Genomic DNA, 20,000 nt, shown 5'->3' with positions numbered 1-20,000 from the left:
AAGCCCTATTTAAAAACACACAAAATGCACAACAAAATGTAAGATCTATAAGCTATTTGACCATTTCTTTACATTTTCATCAATAACAACATGCTCAAAATAGGGACGGCACACACACACCCACACATATGCACACGCACACACGCACACACACACACACAGTGTTCACTCTCCATTCCGACATCTCACCACTCCGACTAGTGGCTTCCGCGTGCGGTTAGGGTTAGGGTTAGGGTTAGGTATAGGGTTCGTCAACGTCGGAAAGGCGACATGTCGGAAAGGAGAAATGCACCCCACACACACACACACACACACACACACACACACACACACACACACACACACACACACAGACACACACACACACACACACACAACCCTACCTTCCCAGTGTGGTCGTGTTTCATCTCCCAGCCGCGGGGCAGCTCCAGCTGCTTGTTGGAGAACAGGTTGAGGAAGGTGACCAGGTCTCGGTTGTGCTGGTAGCGCTCAAAGTGATGGGCGTCGCGACGGACCTTGCTGATCATGTGCTTCAGGCAGGTGTTGCTCGTAAACATGCGGTAGGCACTCTGTAACGGGGCGGGGCAAAAGGATGAGGTCATCAGAAAGGGACGGACGCCGGATGAGCCTTTGTTTGCGTTTTGTATGATGTTTGATTTGCATTTAAAACATGCTATGCAGATATACGTAGTTTATTGTATTAGCAATATCGTGAATAATGTATATATATTTTTTACAGTATTATTGTGCTTGTATTGGAAATGTGCTTCACACTCACAGTAAGATTATTGTAATACTAATAATATGAGGAGGCTAGGGTCAGTACATCTAATCCTGAGAGTCAACAATAAAATTGCCCACTTAGCTTCAGTATTCCAAAATGTTGTTATTATTAGGAACCTATAAATCTCTCAAGACAGATTCCGCTAACAGCAGAATCTGTCAGGACCACTGCCCTAAACATGTAGTATTATTGTTTGTAGAAATAAACACAGTAGCACCTGAGAGGAAGTGAACTAAGAAAGGGGAGGAGCCAAACCGAGTTCCTGTTTCTGCACAAAAAAGGACGTGGTGCCCCCAGAGGCAAAAATGAAGGGGAAAAATATATATATTTTTACCGAATGGGTTCCTAGATTGGGAATCTCTAAATGTCATTCAGCAAAATGCATTCATGTGACTCCTGCTAATATTATATATATGAGTGTTGTTGCTAGGTTACTGTACGATGCTGGGACATATTTGTACGTGTTATACAATAAAATGCATAAACTAAGTTTATGTTTGTTTAACCCCAGTGATGCTGAGACGTAGCAACCTATCTGGTATGATGATGGAGCTGACCTGACCACTCACAGAGAGATGCCACTTTTAATTGCCGTCTTGTTTCCACAGTTGGCATGGAGAACACAGACGTGTGCCAATTGAACTGGCTAGGTTTGAGACTAGCTTCATTTCTATGTAATAAACATCTAAACAGAGGTTAAAGGGGGAAAAAACATTTTTTGGTTTGAGCAAATCACAGAATAAATGTTTTTTTTCTGAAGCATTTAAATCTTAAAGCTACAATACTAATGTTTTGTATCCGTTGTCTCCCTCTCCTGATTGAGAGAGGTGATTGCACCCATGTCTGAACTACACTAAAGATGGTGACCAAGTGTCCAATACTAACTTTATTGACATTGTCAACCAATAGATGTCCTACTCAACACCGGGGTCTAAATGTCTCAGTGGAAGAGTAGGGAGACCACCTCCAGTGGTGGAAAGTAACTAAGTACATTTACTTAAGTACTGTACTTGTAAAATGTTGAGGTATTTGTACTTTACTTTACTATTTCCAATTTCCAATACTTCTACTCCACTATATCTCAGAGGTAAATATTGTACTTTTACTCCACTACAATTATTTGAAACCTTTAGTTACTAGTTAAAGTATGATATTATAAAACATACATTAACCGCTTTAGCCCTATTTTATACATAGGTTATTTGAAAATAGCCGATCTACAAGCTAACGTGTGCAGAGTGACTAACACACTATTCATCACAGTTCAGCTCCCTGCTGAACAGGCAAACCTGACTAACCCGTAGGAATCGCTAGTGCAGCAAAAGTCATCAACCTTCCCGCCCAGCTTCCCACCCGCGAACACGGCCAATTGTGTTCGTTGGGAGTCTCCGGCCAAGCCGGAGACACCATGGAGGATTGGAACCCCGGTCCACGGTGGTGGGCAGGAAGTGTCCCCTGCACCACCCGATGCCTCCTTCCATTTCTGTTCTATTTTTGGGGGTGAAACTCACAGGGTTAGAATGCAGCACTGTGAAGAAATCGGGGCTGCACAGGAACTTGGCGCAGGGTGACTGAAGCAGCACGGAAAGACGTGTGCGTGATGTGAGACGCGACTCTCTGCGGAACTCTGCAACACACACACACACACACACACACACACACACACACAGGTTACAACACAGTACTGAATTTCCCCTCAGTGATCAATAAATATCTCATTTTATCTGGACTGAGAGACGTTAGCAAAAAACGCTGCCTCATCCATGAACCACCGATCAAACGTACTATTAATAATACTACCATAATATGTTTTAATTTTTTACTTTGAGAAAAGAGAAGAGGAACTCGAGGGAAGGATGATGTGTAACACACCGGTTCCCAACCTGTGGGCCAGGGTCCACTGGTGGGCCGTGAGGAAATTGCAAACCCTAACTCCAAATAATAGATAAGATTGTATTGATAATATAACATTAATATAGTTGGTTCCACTGATCCAAGACGGAACACAATTGATTGATTCATTAAAATAAACATGCTCTGAAAATGGTTGCGGCCCACCCATCTGAACACTTAACACTGCAGTCGAATGGCTGCCGCGTTAATAATTAAATTCTTCTTCATATACAAATTGGCTAATGGGAGGGCGGGCCGGCGGACCACGGCCACGTCACTCTCACTCAGACATAACCATAAACAAACCCAATACGCCCATATATATGCAGGACCAAGACAACGTCACTCTGATTGAGACATAACCATAAACAAACCTGATACGCTCATATATAAGCATGTCACTATGACTCAGAAATAACCATAAGCAATCCCGATTTGCCCATATATAGGCATATATGGAGATCCGGTTCTCCAGAGCCACAGATCCGACCGCTATGCCCATATATGGTCATATGTGCATGCATATATGGGGCCGTTGAGTAGTTTGGATATTCAGATGTCCAGAACCACCGTATCAAACAATATGCCCATATATGGCCATTCCAATATATGGGCACAAACTGATGACATCAGGGATCTCCATATTTGGGCATAAAAGGGACAAGGACTGACAGACTCAGACATATTGGTGGGATCAGCGGTGCGACGTGGGTGTGAGGGCAGCGTAACGGCCCGAACTATAGATGTGAGGGCTGGTTAACCGAACCTCTAGTTACAAACAAGACACGAAATATCATTTACAGCTTGGCTACCAATATATAAAGAATACAAGTGCCTCTGTGTCTGTCTAAGTGTTTGTTCTAAGCTGGTCCACCTGGCCCTCATTGACTCCTATTCATTCCACGGCTGCAGTTTGCCTCCCAGTGCGACGAATCTGCCGGCTGGAATTGTCGGATAGCGAAGCTGACGTAGATGACCGTATCTTCTTTTTATTTACCTTGGCCTGTCTCATAGGCCTGCTTGCATTCCGGTTCAGGGGCCGAACACTAGCCCATTTAGAGTATGGGAGCCCATTGTGGACCGTCCATTCAGAGTATGGGAAGACATTGGGGACCCCTCATTGGCTGGCCTTTTGCCAATAGGGAGAAAGGGGATAAAGTGAGAAAGTGACGACTAGTTCCAGTGTCTGTTTAGCTTTGTCAAGCTGTAAAAACCAACCACAACCTGGACTTGATTTTATTCAACCATTTAAAGCCTATTCAAACATTTTCAAAGATAGCTGATCTACTACAAGCTCACTAAGCTTTGTGAGCTTGTAATTATAGCTTGTTCACCTACTATACTGACATTCCCAAAAAATTGCGACGACAGGCTGAAAGTGGTTAAAAATCAGGACACATTGGCTGCATAATTGCAGATACCGATAAAATCAAAAAAGTCCAATAATGGCCGATATATAGACCGATATATGGGTCAAGCTCTAGCTCATAGTCATTTTGAAGAAAACACTTCATCATCCTATTTTGACATTATTGCACAAAATGAGACAAATATCTGACCAGGGATGGCGTGAGGCAGCAGGTCACCATCTGAGTCAGGAAGCAGGTCCACAGGCACAGGGTTCTCTTCTGTGCGTTCAGTGTTAGTTATGGTTCTCCTGATACTCTGGTACCTGGAAAGAGAAGCACAGTTACATTTGAGACATTTACATGGAGCTACACAGCAAAATCCCCAGTGTTAAAGTAACTATGAAAGTGTACAATTGATCTTTAAGGGTCTATTTTTTACCGAGATACAGGATTTCTAAGTAATAAGTTAACCAAGAAGTGAATGGAGCAGTAAATCTTCGGATCACGTTATCTTGGGTTCTGGACATTTTTCAAAAAAAAACAAAAAAACGTGGGCTTACTAAAAAACAGCCGTCAAAAGACGTCATTGGCACATAACCTCCAGAACAGTTGTTAAGGGAGGGGAGAGCAATTCTCCTTCAATTTCATAAGTTTGAAACTTGTGTAGCAGGGTCTAAGTAAAAAATAATAAAAAATATATTATTTGCACTTTACTGGTCTTCCAATTGATTTGAACTTTTGTATTCTCTTAAGCATCCTTAGGCTATGAAAAGACACTGTACAAATAAAGTGTATTATTATCACTTCTATCCAGACATTCCCTGCTGGTCCAGGGGATTCAAACCAACACTGGTCCCAAATTCCATACATTTGCTGCTGCTATCATCTCTGCCTACCTGCGGTTCAGTTGTTCCATCTGCTGAATGGAGCTGGAGCGGGTGAGGCCCTGGGGGGCCGGGGGCCCGGTGGGACGCTGCCAGGTGGTGGTTCTGTTCACATGGTCCACGAAGAAGATGCGCCCATGGCTGTCGATACGAGCCTCCCAGTCTGTGGGCAGCGGACGGACATAAAGGTTCGGGATGATTAATATGCTAAGAGCTGTAAGATGGCACAGTGGGTAACTGTTTAGAGCCCCGCAGATATATCATTCTGGTCATTATTTAACTTTTCTTGACAACATCAGTATGAGCAATTATGCAGCCGATGTGTCCTGACCTGAACTACTTTCAACTTGGTGTCCCTATTTTTGGCATGTCATTGTACTGTAGGCGAAGATTTCCCCAAAAAAAATCAAAAATAGCAGATCTACAAGCTCAAATTGTGTCCCACCGTAACACGTTGTGAGCTTGTAGGTCTGCTATTTCTGAATAGGGCTTAAAGGGGTATTTCACTTGAAAACACTTCTGGGTTCATTTTCACGTCTACTCATACTTTTGTGTGCACCCCACCCAGACAGTGGTCTCGCATTATCCAAAATCGGGAACGGCATCGGACCCAGGAATGTGGCATCAGTCTGGCTCTATCACTGGCACACAAACACACTTAAACACAAAGGATGGAGCCAAACAGTACAGATCATGCAGATAAACCTAATGGGTGGATACAAACAGTACAGATCATGCAGACACACACACTCACTGGGAGGAAGTGGCTCATCGACCCGCTGGTATCTGTGGATGTCATGACGCACTGAGGGCAGCGAGCGCACAGTGTGACCGTTGACCTGGGACCCTGGGTACATAGAGCACATGGCTTGTCTTTAACTCATTCAGTGCCTGACTTATTTCTGGCAGTTTGGCTCTGAGTGCCAGAGCCAAAAATACATTGTAAAAAAAAAGTGCTTAGGAAGCAAGATACAGCCTTTTTCAGTAAGATGTTAAACAAGAAGTGAATGGAGCAGCAAATCTTCAAATCATCATATCTTAGGTTCTGAACATTTTTTTTTATGACGTCGGTGACGTCATTGGCACCCTGGGCTTATAAAAACGTGACGTCGGCGACGTCATTGGCACTGAATGAGTTAACACAGGTTTTCAAGGTGGGGACCGCCAGGAGGGTTCATTGGAAACAAGAGGAAAATTTGAATAAATAAATACGTTCAAATAAGTTCCTTATCTAAATGATCTAAAAAGCTCGGCTATTTTTTTGTCAATTCACAATAGGGGGTCTGCAGCCAAAGGCTATGGCTATTTGGGGGTCCTTGGAATGGAAGTAAGTCTGGGAATCCTCTTTTTTAATTCCTTGAATGAATGGTTTAAGAGATTTCATGCCCTTTGGATCAATTTTTTTTGTAGATGGGACAGAACCTAACCTAAAACTCAAGTCTTCTTCAAGTTGCATACCTTCCTCTCCATCTGTCTCCGTGGTAGCGCCGGCCTCTGAATCCCCTGACCCCGCTGCCTCGAGTCGCTTTGTCTCCTCTCCTTCCTGGTCCTCAGCCACGCCTCCCGCTGCTTGCAAACTGGGCCTCCTCTCAGCTAGCGCCTCCCTTGGCTCCTGTCCATTGGACGGCAGAGCCTCTCGTTCGTCCTCGTTAGTTGTGGCTTGCCCGCCCCCTTCATCAGCTACATCCTGATTGGTTGGTGGGGTGTCAGTGATGGCCTTTCCTCCTGGGTCGATCACAGTCTCCGCCCCCTCCTCTGCTTCCTGTAAGTGACACAGGAAGAGAATATTTGCCTTTGGTATCAACAATTTATGCAGCCGATGGCTGGCGTCCCTGTTTTAGGTATATTTACAGTACTAGAGGTTGGGGCCGCTGTGTGGCCCTCACACCTATGTCACACTGCCGTTACAGCCGATAAGCCTGAGTCATAGTTTCTTGGGCTTTGTCAGAGTACCCGTTGTACCCGTGTCTCTTCCATGCCCATATACGGAGATCTCTGTGTCTGTCAGGCCTAGTCCCCTTAATCCCCATATATGGAGATCCCTGATGTCATCAGTATATGCCCATATGTTGGCATGCCCATATATGGGCATATCGGTTGGATCAGCAATTCTGGACAACTGGATATATATATATATATGCCTAAATATGGACATATCGGTTGGATCGGCGGTTCTGGACAACCGCATACACAAACTACTCAACGGCGTAGTTTGTGTTTGTTGTCCCTTGAGTCCTTGGGGAATGCGCACGCCGAATTTGAAGTTGGTCGGTCCCATATATGCACATGATCATGTATGGGCATAGCGGTCGGATATATGGCTTTGGGCAACTGGATCTCCATATATGCCTATGGGCGTATCGGGTTTGTTTATGGTTATGTCTGGGTCATAGCGATGTGGCCGTGGTTCTTCTTAGTGCCTATAGGGCGTATCGGTTCGTTTATGGTTATGTCTGAGTCAGAGTGACGTGGCCGTGGTCCACCTGCCCGCCACCCTCCCATTAGCCAATTTTAATATAGATTGGCAAAAGATTCCAAAAACGTTTTAAAAAATAGCAGATCTGTAAACTCACAATATATTTAATATTTTCTTGTTCATAGTATAACCAAAGCTAAAGGTTCTTTTTGTATATTGAAATGTAATATATAGATCAAAGACATTTACAAGTTGAAATACAACGTGTAACAAGAATACATACAAGGCCACGTGATCTCACCACAGCGGTTGTCATGGTGATTGGACAGCTCTCTGATGAGGAGAACACTGTCTGTGGGGCCGTTGCCATGGAGCAGGTGTCCATCTCTGACGAGGCGTCTTCCGCCTGGCCCCTCCCCTCCTCACGCACCTCCTCTCCCTCTGGCAGAGCAGCGTGGGAAACGGCCTCTATGAACGGAGCTTCGTCCACTTCAGAGAACACCTCTGGTTCTGAGACCTCCTCCAAGTCCAGTGCCAAGTGAACGTCAGGAGGAGCCACCTAGAATTACAGTTACAGAATGTTTTGGGTCTGATGCCGATCCTTTTCTAGTTTCTAGCTCGGTGTGATCGTCCCGTAAGACAGTGGTTCCCAAACTGGGGGTTACCAAATGATTTTGGGGGGTCCCCAGATGATTAGCTTAATGTGCAAAAAATTAATTCTCACTCAACAGTAAACAAACCAACATACAGTGTAAGTGTATAAAAGGTATCTTCACATTTCTATCTTTCTTGGCCAGATGTGACTTATTGGGGGCTATACGGTAAATAATAATAAAGAAATTGCCAGCTTATTGTGTAAAAAAAAATACAAATTTAGCAACTGCCCGAATGCCCCTGCCCCATTGTAAAACAATCGCAATTACAACCTAAAACATGAATCCTTTTTTGTAAAACAACAAAGTTGTCCTTTAAGGACTTTTTAATACCTCTAAAATTAAAAAGAAAATTAACAAATTATAAGACCATTTCTACGTCAAAAGTAACCAACAAACTTTTACCTGATTTCATGTCATAACTGTGAAGCTAATACAAATATTTGTTAAAAAAAAAAAAAAGTAACCAACAAACTATACTATAAAAAATGGTCCGACATTGGCAAAATTGTCAAATATTACCTAAGTAAGAGGCAAAAATTGTGAAAATAGACGATCTACAAGCTCACAGCACCTCATTATACCCCATTATGCCCCATTATGAGCTTGTAGATTGGCTTTCACTACATTTATCGGTGGAACTGAGTCAAACTAAATTTAGGCTGCCCTAGCGCGTCTGATATCTGGTCTAGAGGGGCGGGTTCAAAATCTCTGGAGAAAAAATCTGCGAGATCCCATTGGTTCATTGATCTGTCCGTCAGATCTATCAATACCTTTTGAAAACATCGGAACTATGCAGCCGATGTGTCCTCAAATAGAAACTTTAAGTTTTTCAAATTGATTTCAAGATTTTGCATTTTTGTATTGATAAAGTATCGGTCAAAACATCAGTAATTCATGGTCTAAGACTCTCCCAAATCGGGATCGGCATCAGACCCAAAATTCTGGTATTAGTCGGGCTCTATTGTGATACTCAGCCCTATCCGGTACTGGTTGCAGGTTTAATAAGTACCTGTGTTTCAGGGTGGTCCCTAGCCTCTCTTCCCCCTCTAGCCTGCACCTCCATCGCCTCCATCACAGAGGATTCCAGTCTCTCTGGATCCTGCTGGAGATCAGGGAAAGGGTCTTCCTCTTCGAGGATGTCTGGTGGATTCCCGTTCAGCAGCAGCAGCGGTGACCCCGGCATCGGCGGCAGGTCCAGCATCACCGACCTCTCCTCGTCCTCGTCAGAGTCAATGTGCAGCATGGCGCTGAGCCGCGTGTGTGTCGGGAAGCTGGAGTGCAATTTCGGGGTGGCGGCACCAAACGGTCGGTCCCCAGGGCCCTTGGGGGCCTCAATGGCATCCAGGCCCTCACTGAGCGACCTCTGGAGCGATTCGGGACACGACGAGGCTTCGTACTCCAGGATTCCACCCTCTGCCCCGCAGGGGTCCTTTTCCGGGTAAGCCATTGCCCCGCCTTGCCATGGACTCTGGGAACAGTGGGAGCTGGTGGGGGAGTGGATCACCACCCCTGGCAGGGGGTGAGGAAGGTCCTCATCATCAGAGGGAGTCCCTGGAGCTCCGTTCAGTGATGAAAGACCGATGATGGACTCAGGAGAAGCACCTGGAAAGAACATTCAAAGATTAAAGATTTTTATCGTTACATTTTGTGTACAAGTACATATTAAGTACAACAGTAAAACAATAACAAAGACCTTAATGAAGAGTAGCAGTAATAATAAATAGACTACTAAAGAATAGCAGTGGTAGTAAGAAGAGAATACAAAACGTATGTACATTGCAATGGAACACTTGCCATATAGAGACATTATTATTAATTATTAAGAGAACTCTCACCATCTGGCCCTGTTGAGGTAAGCTCCACCTTGAATGTCATCTGACCACTCACGTGTTCCGTGGGCAGGCGGCGACACAAAGAGAAGTTCACTGGTTGGATGCTGCAGAAAACAAAATATCAATTCACTTTCAACCTGGTGTCCCTATTTTGGACATGTCACAACCTACGGTTCAAGAGTTATAGGCCAAAACGTGAACCGGGCTGTTACAGTGTCACTATGAGGCCAATTTGAAAGATTTGGGGCAGAGGTTCTTCCTTGGCCTACTGGGAGTATGCGTGCATACATGCGTGCATACATGTGTGCATACGTGTGTGTGTGTGTGTGTGTGTGTGTGTGTGTGTGTGTGTGTGTGTGTGTGTGTGTGTGTGTGTGTGTGTGTGTGTGTGTGTGTGTGCGCGCGCGCGTGCATGTGTGCCTGCGCACACTATGTTACTTACCCAGGTATTTTTTCTATAAGCCGCTGCACAGGGATGGTCAGCTGACCCAGGAAGCGTTTGATGATTGGTCGACTTTTGGCAAACTTGTCCTTTACCTCGATGTACAAGATGTCCGTCATTAGAGCTACAAATGTATATTTCTGTGGAAAGAGGAAGATACAGTGAAGTACTGTAGTACAGTACATTCTCATTGTACACTACATTACTACTGTGTGGGTATGTTTGTTTGTTTGTTTGTGTGTGTGTGTGTGTGTGTGTGTGTGTGTGTGTGTGTGTGTGTGTGTGTGTGTGTGTGTGTGTGTGATGTGTGTGTGTGTGTGTGTGTGCAGTAATAATAATATCACAATTTAACTACTTAACCACTTAAACCCCAGCATCCTTAGCCTCGCGTAGCCAGACAATATCAATGCCGAGGGCAATTCTTCTTGGCACTGGCAGATTCGTCTGGTTTCCAGGCAACATTATCCTTATTGTGGGGAAGGCTTTCGAAGAGAATAGCAGATCGACAAGCTCACAACGCTTGATCGGCTATTTTCAGCCCCACAGGAAACTGAAAATACACTAGTATATAGAGCCCTGAGGGACTCCGGTGGGGGTTTAATTGGTTAAATAAATGTTATGTAAGTCATATTTCTTTGTTAAAATCAGTGTTAAATAGCTCTATAGTCTGATGGTAATCATTGCTATAGAGTTTAGTAAACAGGAAAAAAATGTTCAGGCTGGGACACCAATTTCATCCAAACAGGAGAGAGAACTCATACAGGATACAGAATAAACAAGTGAAATTGGAATTGATGAAACAAATAAATGAGCAGACAAAATTGCAGCTGTAACACAAACAAAGTTACATTAATTATTATTAATGAATGAATGCCTTTAAAGAGGCCTGTGTGTGTGTTTGCACAATTGACTTTTATAGATTTGTGCATGCATGCATGCATGCATGCGTGCGTGCGTGTGCGTGTGCGTGCGTGTTTGCAATTATTTGCAGATCACCTCACCTCTCCGTGCCAGACGGGGTTGGTGGTGTTAGCGATGATGGCGGAGCGTCTCTCCTGGCCATGGTGGCTGAACGTTGGGAATACGCTCCTCTTGCCAGGGTGGATGGACATCTTCAGGTAGGGGTCAGGGTTGAAGAACATGCCCTTCTTCAGCCCAATGGCTCGAAGATCTGCCGAGCAAAGCAGTCAAACGTTTTGGCTCAACCAGTTAGCAGTACATAATACAGAACGTCCAGGTGTAACAGCCCAAAATATACCCCTGGCCAAACTATACCCAAGGTTAAAGTAGGCTAGCCTGGGTATATTCTGGGATGGTCCAGTTTATACCCAGGGGTATTAAGTAGGCTAGCCGAGGATATATCCCTCTTGCCCAGATTATAACCTGCTTGTATATGTTGGGCTGTTACACCTGTTTTGAATTCGGTTCACCACACGTGTGGGTGCCCCAGGACACCTCGTCGAAGGCACTTAAACCGTAACCTGCTCAGTGGCACATGCAGAAGACCAGATGTGTGTAACAGTTTGAAGGATAAATTTGCTCCGAAACAACTTTGTAATCAATTTCAAAACAAATGTTTACGTACACAAAAATGTTTTGGTTCTTCAGCGGTTCTTTGCGATGGTTGAGGTCATATACGGTATATTACCACTGTCGTACAAGGAACCTATTCAGCCCCTATATGGGTCTTTAGAGTTTCTCTAGTGGTTCTTCTGCTTAATTTAGGCACATGTAATGTTCGCTTAAAAAGCCCAGAATCGGGACTCTAGCCCTAACCCTAACTAACACATTCTCAAACTATAGCGAGTAGAGCACCAAATCACCACCATGCAGGAGACATAACCCTGAAAAGTGTAAAACAGCCCCAGAGAGTGTGACAGGCCAGCCAACATCCAGGGAGTATGGATACAAGAAAACTTAAAATGTGACAAACAAATTGAGCTTATGACATCTAAAGCCACAAAAAGTAGTTTGTCCTAAGAAACCTGAAACGCTTTGGGGTAAGAGCCAAGATGTATAACCCATGGACAGACTGAGGGTTGACGAGTCACAAACAGCGGGGTGGTTAACTGCCGTCTATTATATTATGTACAACCTGGGCAGGCTACAGACAGTGGTAAGGAGATATAGCGGCAAGAGCGCAGCCTCAGAGCAACTGCCATACAATATACTGTCCATAATAAATGGTCGTGAATATATATATATGCAGTATATTGTTTCCCCAAATCATCCCGCGGGCCGGTGTGACACGCCTGCATTTGACCCTCTCTGGAATATTGTAGGCTACACCTGTCTGGCATTCACTCATCCTTGACCAAGTCTCAGGAGTTTGGAGAAAGTCCAAAAAAAGACCATGCCGCATTGTACTGGGCTATAGCTATCAACATTACTCCTCCGCCCTCGTCACTCTGAAACACTGCTCTCCCTCGGAAAGGAGAGAGGTGCTGTCTCAGCTATGCCAAACGCTCTATGAAATCAAACCTGAAGAAGCTGCTCACTCTGATAAACCGCTCTGCAAAGATCTAATGCTTTTATACTATTTATTTTATCCCTGTATACCCAGTGACATTTTAACCACTTGATCCCTTGCGTCCCTATTCTGGGGACAAACATTAGTCGAAAATAGCACATCTACGTTCAAGTGAGCTGGCAGAACAGCTATTTTCGGCAAAAAGATTTGTTTATAGGGTTTGGTTGAATATAGTATAGACTATAGAGCCCTGAGGGACCCCGATAAACTGAATATATACGGGTGAAGTATTCTTTTAAACACCATGTGCTGTAAAAGCCAATATTTCTATCTGCAATCTTTGCATTATAATAAAAATTATGATAAACACTGAACCAAGTTCCTCTAGTCTTGCACACTTTTTAACAAGATATCTTGAAGATGGCGGAATAGATTGCCGTACAATTTGCTGTGCACCTCCTTTCTCCCCAGAGGAGGATCCCTACAGATTTGTGTGACCTAATACCCTTTTCTATAGCACCACATTAGGCCCAAATTCCCACTTGCACACAAGATATGTCAAAATCTAATTGGCAGATAGCGTTCACACGAAGATGAACCTAACTATTTGAGTTCCCTGATGACCTTTCCTCTTGCGCCCCCTTCAGGCCAAAATGTCAACTTTGCAAGATATTTAATTACATTACAGTCATTTAGCAGACGCTTTTATACAAAGCGACTTACAATAAGTGCATTCAACATAGGCAGGGAACGAAACTACTAATCACCAGAAGTCTTAAGTGCATTTTCTGCAAAAACAAGCAAGAGTATACCTAGCGCTAAGGTAAAAGTGCAATATATCAGCTACCTACTTTCTTAAACAGATGAGACAAAATAGCAAAATCAAATGAGCAAGAGCTAAAACAATTAAGTGAATCGACTAAGCTAACAATAAAACAATACAACAATAAAACAAGGGTTCGTACAACTAGTTAACAACAAGTAGGCCAGGCAAAGAGGAAGGGTAGTGTTTCCTGAAGAGGTGGGTTTTCAGCCTGCGGCGAAAGATGGGCAGTGACTCTGCTGTCCTGACATCAGTGGGAAGTTTATTCCACCACTGTGGGGTCAGAACAGAAAAAAGTTGTGACCGTGTAGATCGGCCAGAAGGACCCTTGAGTGACGGGGCAATCAGTCGCCCCGAGGTGGCAGACCGAAGTGGTCGGGCAGGGGTGTAAGCATCGACCATAGCCCGGAGGTAAGAAGGAGCTGTTCCTTTCACTGCCCTATAGGCTAGCACCAGGGTTTTAAACTGGATGCGAGCCGCTACGGGGAGCCAGTGTAGAGAACGGAGAAGGATAGTTGTGTGGGAGAACTTGGGGCGGTTGAACAAACCTGAAACAAAACCTGCAAGATATTTCATCATCTAAAAGGCAGATTCCAGGATGAACCCTAAGGATTTTGGTCACCACGTGGCCTTTACTCTCGCCATCCTTTGGCCAACATTTCCAGTTTGATATAAGGATTAACAAAAGTCTGTAGAAGGTTTTAGTCTTAGTCGTGTTTCTCTTTTCTTTCTTTATTGAGACAGTGGGAATGTTGAGAGGTGACAGTTTAGGGAAAGTACAGCAGCTGTGTCTCTGTCAGTGTCTGATACTAAGTAGAAGGAAACCTTAAGCTTACACCAAGCTATGAACTCGACGTCTAGATGTACTCAGAGTTACACACAGAGAGCTACAGTAAGCGGCATTAAGCTTCTGAAACAGCATATTAGTTCTGTCAAGAATTTCACTGGCTCTCAACTCTCTGGATGTAAGTGCCTGTTCTGAACTTTTAAAGCTGTACAAAAATATGTTCATGTACTGTATATGCATTTTGCCACGAAAAATGTCAATCAATCAAACTCACACTAAGACACACACGCACGCACGCACGCACGCACGCACGCACGCACGCACGCACGCACGCACGCACGCACGCACGCACGCACGCACGCACGCACGCACGCACGCACGCACACACACACACACACACACACACACACACACACACACACACACACACACACACACACACACAAAAGAACAGGCTGTTGACCTCTGTAGTCTGTACTCACCTGTTAAAGTGAAGCTGATGAGTTTTCTCGGGTGGTCTGTGCCCACCTGTTCTGCCACACCCTCCACCTGAAGAAGACAATAGTCCATACATCACCAATAATGGATTGTTATGTAATAATTTTTCTATTTATTCCATTATAAATTATACTTACATACATACAAGCAAGCACATTCATACATACTGTACATACATACACACATGTATACATACATACTGTACATACATACTAGAGATGCGAGGATCCCAGTTTTAGCCACGGTTGCCACGGATAACCCTAGTTTGGGTGGATTTGGGTCAATTAAATATAATCATTAATTAATATCGGATAAGCCGCGGGTGAAATAATGCAGGAAATACATTAATGACATCTATCTATAGGCCTATTACACGTTTTAAAAAGCACAAAATCTCGGCATGCGTGCGTTTGTAGTATTTTAATATTACGTCATTATGTACATGTGTTTTGCCGGCAAGGGGTCCTTCCACTTCAAAACAACAACAGTGGACGCAAACGCTGTTATAGTGAGAGAGAAATTTGATGGAGGATTTAAAACTAAATAAAAAAAGAAGGGAGGAATAAAAGTTTGGTGTGGGTGTGATTAGGGTATGTTTAATACATATATGTATACATACATACATACATACTGTACGTATGTACATACATACATACATACCGGTACATACATACATACATTAATACAGTACATACATACATACATACATTAATACAGTACATACATACATACATACATACATACATACATACATACTGTATGTATGTACATACATACATACATACCGGTACATACATACATACATTAATACAGTACATACATACATACATACATACATACATACATACATACATACATACATACATACATACATACATACATACATACATACATACTGTACATACATACTGTACATATGTACGTGCGTAGTTAGATGTGACCGCAGTTACATGTGACCTCACGTTTGATTGGCTGAGAGGGTTTCTAATGCGATCCAAAATCTCCTGATAACAGTTCTCGAAAAGCCACACCTCGCGCCGAAGCCCCGCGCCCAAAAGCGAGCGCTCCTCTTTCAATTTCCCTGTGACATATATAATGATGACTAGTCTGCACACAAAAACGCACGCAATGGATTGAATTGAAGGATTATCAGAAAGGAATGAAGGAACTATTTCTCTTTGCGGAATAAACTTTCATAATAAGCTTGTCATCATTGTTTTGACATCAGTCTTAAATATTGATAATAAAACTGTGGTATAATCACGATAATACACTCGAGGTCATCCTATATGGTGAGAACGGCCCTGGTGTGTTGATCTGAAGGCCTTTGGCCTTTTGTCTATGCAGACCACTGCAATATCTGACTGTAACACACCACCTCTCATGTATTATGGCTTAAATGACAGACAGGTTCAGGTTCAGGTCCACACACACATACAGTACAAACACAAACTTAAACAATTGTATGTATGTACATATTTGTACCCAAAATAAGCTTCTGCACATTGACATGCATGTACTCACAAATGCATGCCTACACATGCACACACACGCACACGCACACGCACACACACACACACGCACACACGCACACACGCACACACGCACACACGCACCAGGGCTCCAGGGTTCTTAACGGTGATGCAGGGGGTGGTGGCTCTCAGTGCTCCACTCACTCCATGGTAGTACTTAAAACTGATCTTAGTCTCCGCTGGAAACAGACATACAGAGACAGACAGACAGACAAACATGGACAGAGACACAAGAGACAGAGACGCACAGAGACAAACATAGAGACAGACAGACAGACAGACAGACATGGACAGAGACAAAAGAGACAGAGACACAGAGACAGAGAAACACACAGAGAGTCATCATCAGCATAACTTTTGGGACACATTATCCAGTACAGTTATCTCTCTTTTCAACCATTATAAATATACCGTAACCTTTCATTTTCTTTTATAAATATACTGTAACAATAATAATACTACATTTTATTTGTATTGCCCTTTTCATTCACAGGGAATCCCAGAGTGCTACATGGTTAAAACATATAATCAATCATAAAAGGTTAAAAGCAGGATTTAAAAATGTCAAGCACAAAAGGATATTGCTGACAGTGGTTACACAATTTAACACGAAAAGGCCTTCAGAAATAAAAGTTTTTAGGCCTGTTTTAAAAGAGTCCAGGGTCTGCACATCCTTTCATATTCATAAATATACTGTAACAGAGTACATTTCCTTTTTGTAAGCCTTGCAGTGAGACTCTTTCAAAAATAGATCAGACTTTAAATGGGGTCATTTCAGCATCCAAAAATAGAATATACTGTAGAAAGAGCTACGATACAGGGATGAGAATAGCATCATACAACATAACCTGTCACCAGTGTACTACTTCTGTACATCAGCACAATGTATTCTAAATAATTTACACCAAATTATGACCATAACATTCATGCCAAATGCAATGCAGCAAATCCTGAAATCTAATCTCTGCTAATCTAAGAGTATGTATTTGAGTTTTTTACAGTTAGATACTTTGTATTTTGCCATGCTTATTATCTAAATTTCTAATGTTGAATAAATACAAACTATTTATTGTAGGAATAATCCTAATGTATAGGAATCCTAATGTATAGGAATCTCCTATAATGGAATATTATTATCAGTATTGATCCTGTTTATGGTAGAGGGACCTGGGATACTATGCCAATAGTCCAGGCAAACTAATGTTTCACAGCAAAGCAATTGTAACAGATTTTTTTCTCCTCAATTCTATGGTGTCCAGAACATCATACTAAGTCCAATTATTGTCAAAAAGTCATAACATAACATAACATTTTTTTTCCTTCACAGACCATTTCTATGAAGTCACCAGTTCAACATACTAAAAGTCAGAAGAAATCCTAGTTTTTTTTTTCATTGATCATTTTATATAGCTTTTTGACAATAATTGGTGGACATCTTGGATTGATGCCAATTAAATGTTTTTTTGATAGGAAAAACGTGGCACAAATTGCTTTGTCATGAAATCATTCATATAGTCGTTGTCGGTAAAACTATTACTTTTCAAGAAATGGAAAAAGGAACCTCCACAGGTTGCCAATGACAATGCCAATGCCAATGCAGTTATAATATAGTCACAGGCTCTTGTCAATATTTTTTTCATTGGTTGAATATTTATAAAATCCACAGACAGACTTAAATGCTGGCATAACTATAGCAAAAAGAAAATAGACAATCTATAAGCTCTTTGGCTATTACTGCTACTTTTGTGTGACACTGTCGTACGATGAAGTATGAAGTAGGGCAAACATAAACAGATGAAATGTGGAGACAATTTTCTTCCACTATTGGTCCTGCACCTGCCGTCCGTATTTTTTCTATATTTAAGAAACCACCCATTGTATAGGTGTTTGTTAACTTACGTTCCATAAAGTAGGGACCAGGTTCTAGTCTCCAAACAATGTTAACTTACGTTCCATAAAGTAGGGACCAGGTTCTAGTCTCCAGACAATCTGTCCCCTCTGGGTTCCGTTCACACCTCGATTCTTACAATCCCACACGTTGGACGGACTGGTTTCATCTAGGAACGATGAGATACAATCTGTTACTGCTGTGTGTATGTGGGAACATAAGTAGCTGTCTAATATCTTTAGATAGCATGTTATGTAGACAGATGCCAGGTCATTTGTAGACCTGGCATTGGGATATTCTACTGTTTAGAAACTTTAGACTGATGATAGGTTCTTGCCTTCTTGGTTTACCTATGATCCTATATTACTATTTCTATGCATCTGATATATTACCTCGTGTTTTTCCCTTGCTTACTGTAAATCGCTCTGGATTTCAAGAGCGTCTGCTAAATGCCTAAATTGAAAGTTGTACATTGAAATGTGTGTGTGTGTGTGTGTGTGTGTGTGTGTGTGTGTGTGTGTGTGTGTGTGTGTGTGTGTGTGTGTGTGTGTGAGAGTGCGTGCGTGTGTTTGTGCACGTGCATACACACGCACACAGTTTGAATAGCATGTAAACAAGGAAAGCCAATAAACAAGGAAAGTCAAAAACAGGATTTAGTTCCAAACAAAATAAAATAGTAGTCTGTATCTCACCCCCACCCTTCACTCAGCAAAAACAAACACCCATACATTACACACTCTGTGAAGTGGTTTATACATAGTATATAAATGGCAAATGGTAAAATGGTGCATTTATATCGCTCCTTCGTCCCAAGTGCTTTAAAATGTGCATTACATTCACCCATTCACACACCGACAGCAGATGAAACCATGCAAGGCACCAACCTGCTCATTGGGAGCAGTTAGGGGTTCACCTTCAGTGTCTTGCTCAAGAGCACTTTCATACTATCCCAGGGGGAACCAAGGATTGAACCGGAAACCTTCTAATTCCCAAGTGGCCACTTTACCTCCTGAGCCACTGCCTTATTTACTTAATCCGTTAAGACCGGGAACGCATCTGTGTCATTTTAATATTTCTTTGGCTATTCAAAAATAGTAGATATACATATAAGCTGATAGCATGGCACAGAGTGCCGTGTTATGAGCTTGTAGATCTGCTATATTTTTTTTAATCATGGAAAATTTGTTTAAATCTTTGAATATATATATTTTAAAGCAAACATTTTTAACTCCGATCTGTGCTTCTGGGGGTCCCTGGAACAACATATTTTGAGATGGACCCTCGCTGACCCCCATCTGAAAATATTTTGTTCAAGGGACCCCCAGAAGAAAAGATTTGAGTCAAAAATGTTCCCCTTAAAAATATAAATATTCATAGATTTGCACACATTTTCAAGATTTTTCAAAAATAGCAAATCTACAAGCTCATGAGAGCTTGTATATCTGTTATTTTTGAATAGCCAAAAAAATCTAAAAGTTACACAGATGTTTCCCCGGTCTTAATGGGTTAACTGCCCAATGGTAAAGTTGCGTTATTCTTTGGCCATTTACCTCCACTATCTATGTGTCAAGTGAGACCTCAGCCATGCTGGTGTGTTCAACCCAAGAGCCTTCAATTTGGTGCTCAGCAACTCATAATTCACAGTATCAAAGGCTTTCTGTAGGTCAAGCAGCACACTTGTGCTTGCATAGATTTTCATAAGGACTTCTGATACTGAGGATAGATACAGGTCTGTCGAAGTGATTT

The 20,000-nt window shown here is 42.6% G+C and overlaps 1 protein-coding gene across 1 annotated transcript in view; it reads right to left on the bottom strand.

Annotated features, from left to right (window-relative positions):
* Positions 1–20,000, bottom strand: part of hecw2a (HECT, C2 and WW domain containing E3 ubiquitin protein ligase 2a) — a 40,925-nt gene that overhangs the window by 16,813 nt on the left and 4,112 nt on the right. Inside the window, exons 2-15 of the mRNA XM_084084675.1 lie at positions 18,316–18,423; positions 16,451–16,545; positions 14,819–14,885; positions 11,258–11,427; positions 10,257–10,396; positions 9,818–9,918; positions 9,040–9,584; positions 7,628–7,885; positions 6,369–6,672; positions 5,665–5,757; positions 4,923–5,073; positions 4,237–4,349; positions 2,296–2,411; positions 384–569 (exon numbers count right to left, since the gene is read on the bottom strand). Coding sequence (XP_083940801.1) covers positions 384–569; positions 2,296–2,411; positions 4,237–4,349; positions 4,923–5,073; positions 5,665–5,757; positions 6,369–6,672; positions 7,628–7,885; positions 9,040–9,584; positions 9,818–9,918; positions 10,257–10,396; positions 11,258–11,427; positions 14,819–14,885; positions 16,451–16,545; positions 18,316–18,423 — 2,447 coding nt within the window. The remainder of the gene's footprint in view (positions 1–383; positions 570–2,295; positions 2,412–4,236; positions 4,350–4,922; positions 5,074–5,664; positions 5,758–6,368; positions 6,673–7,627; positions 7,886–9,039; positions 9,585–9,817; positions 9,919–10,256; positions 10,397–11,257; positions 11,428–14,818; positions 14,886–16,450; positions 16,546–18,315; positions 18,424–20,000) is intronic.

The sequence above is a fragment of the Gymnoscopelus microlampas genome (genome assembly GCF_963454915.1).
Source record: "Gymnoscopelus microlampas genome assembly, chromosome: 17".
Lineage (NCBI taxonomy): Eukaryota > Metazoa > Chordata > Actinopteri > Myctophiformes > Myctophidae > Gymnoscopelus > Gymnoscopelus microlampas.
The sequence above is the reverse complement of the archived record's forward strand: the minus strand, read 5'-3'. Positions and strand labels throughout refer to the sequence as shown.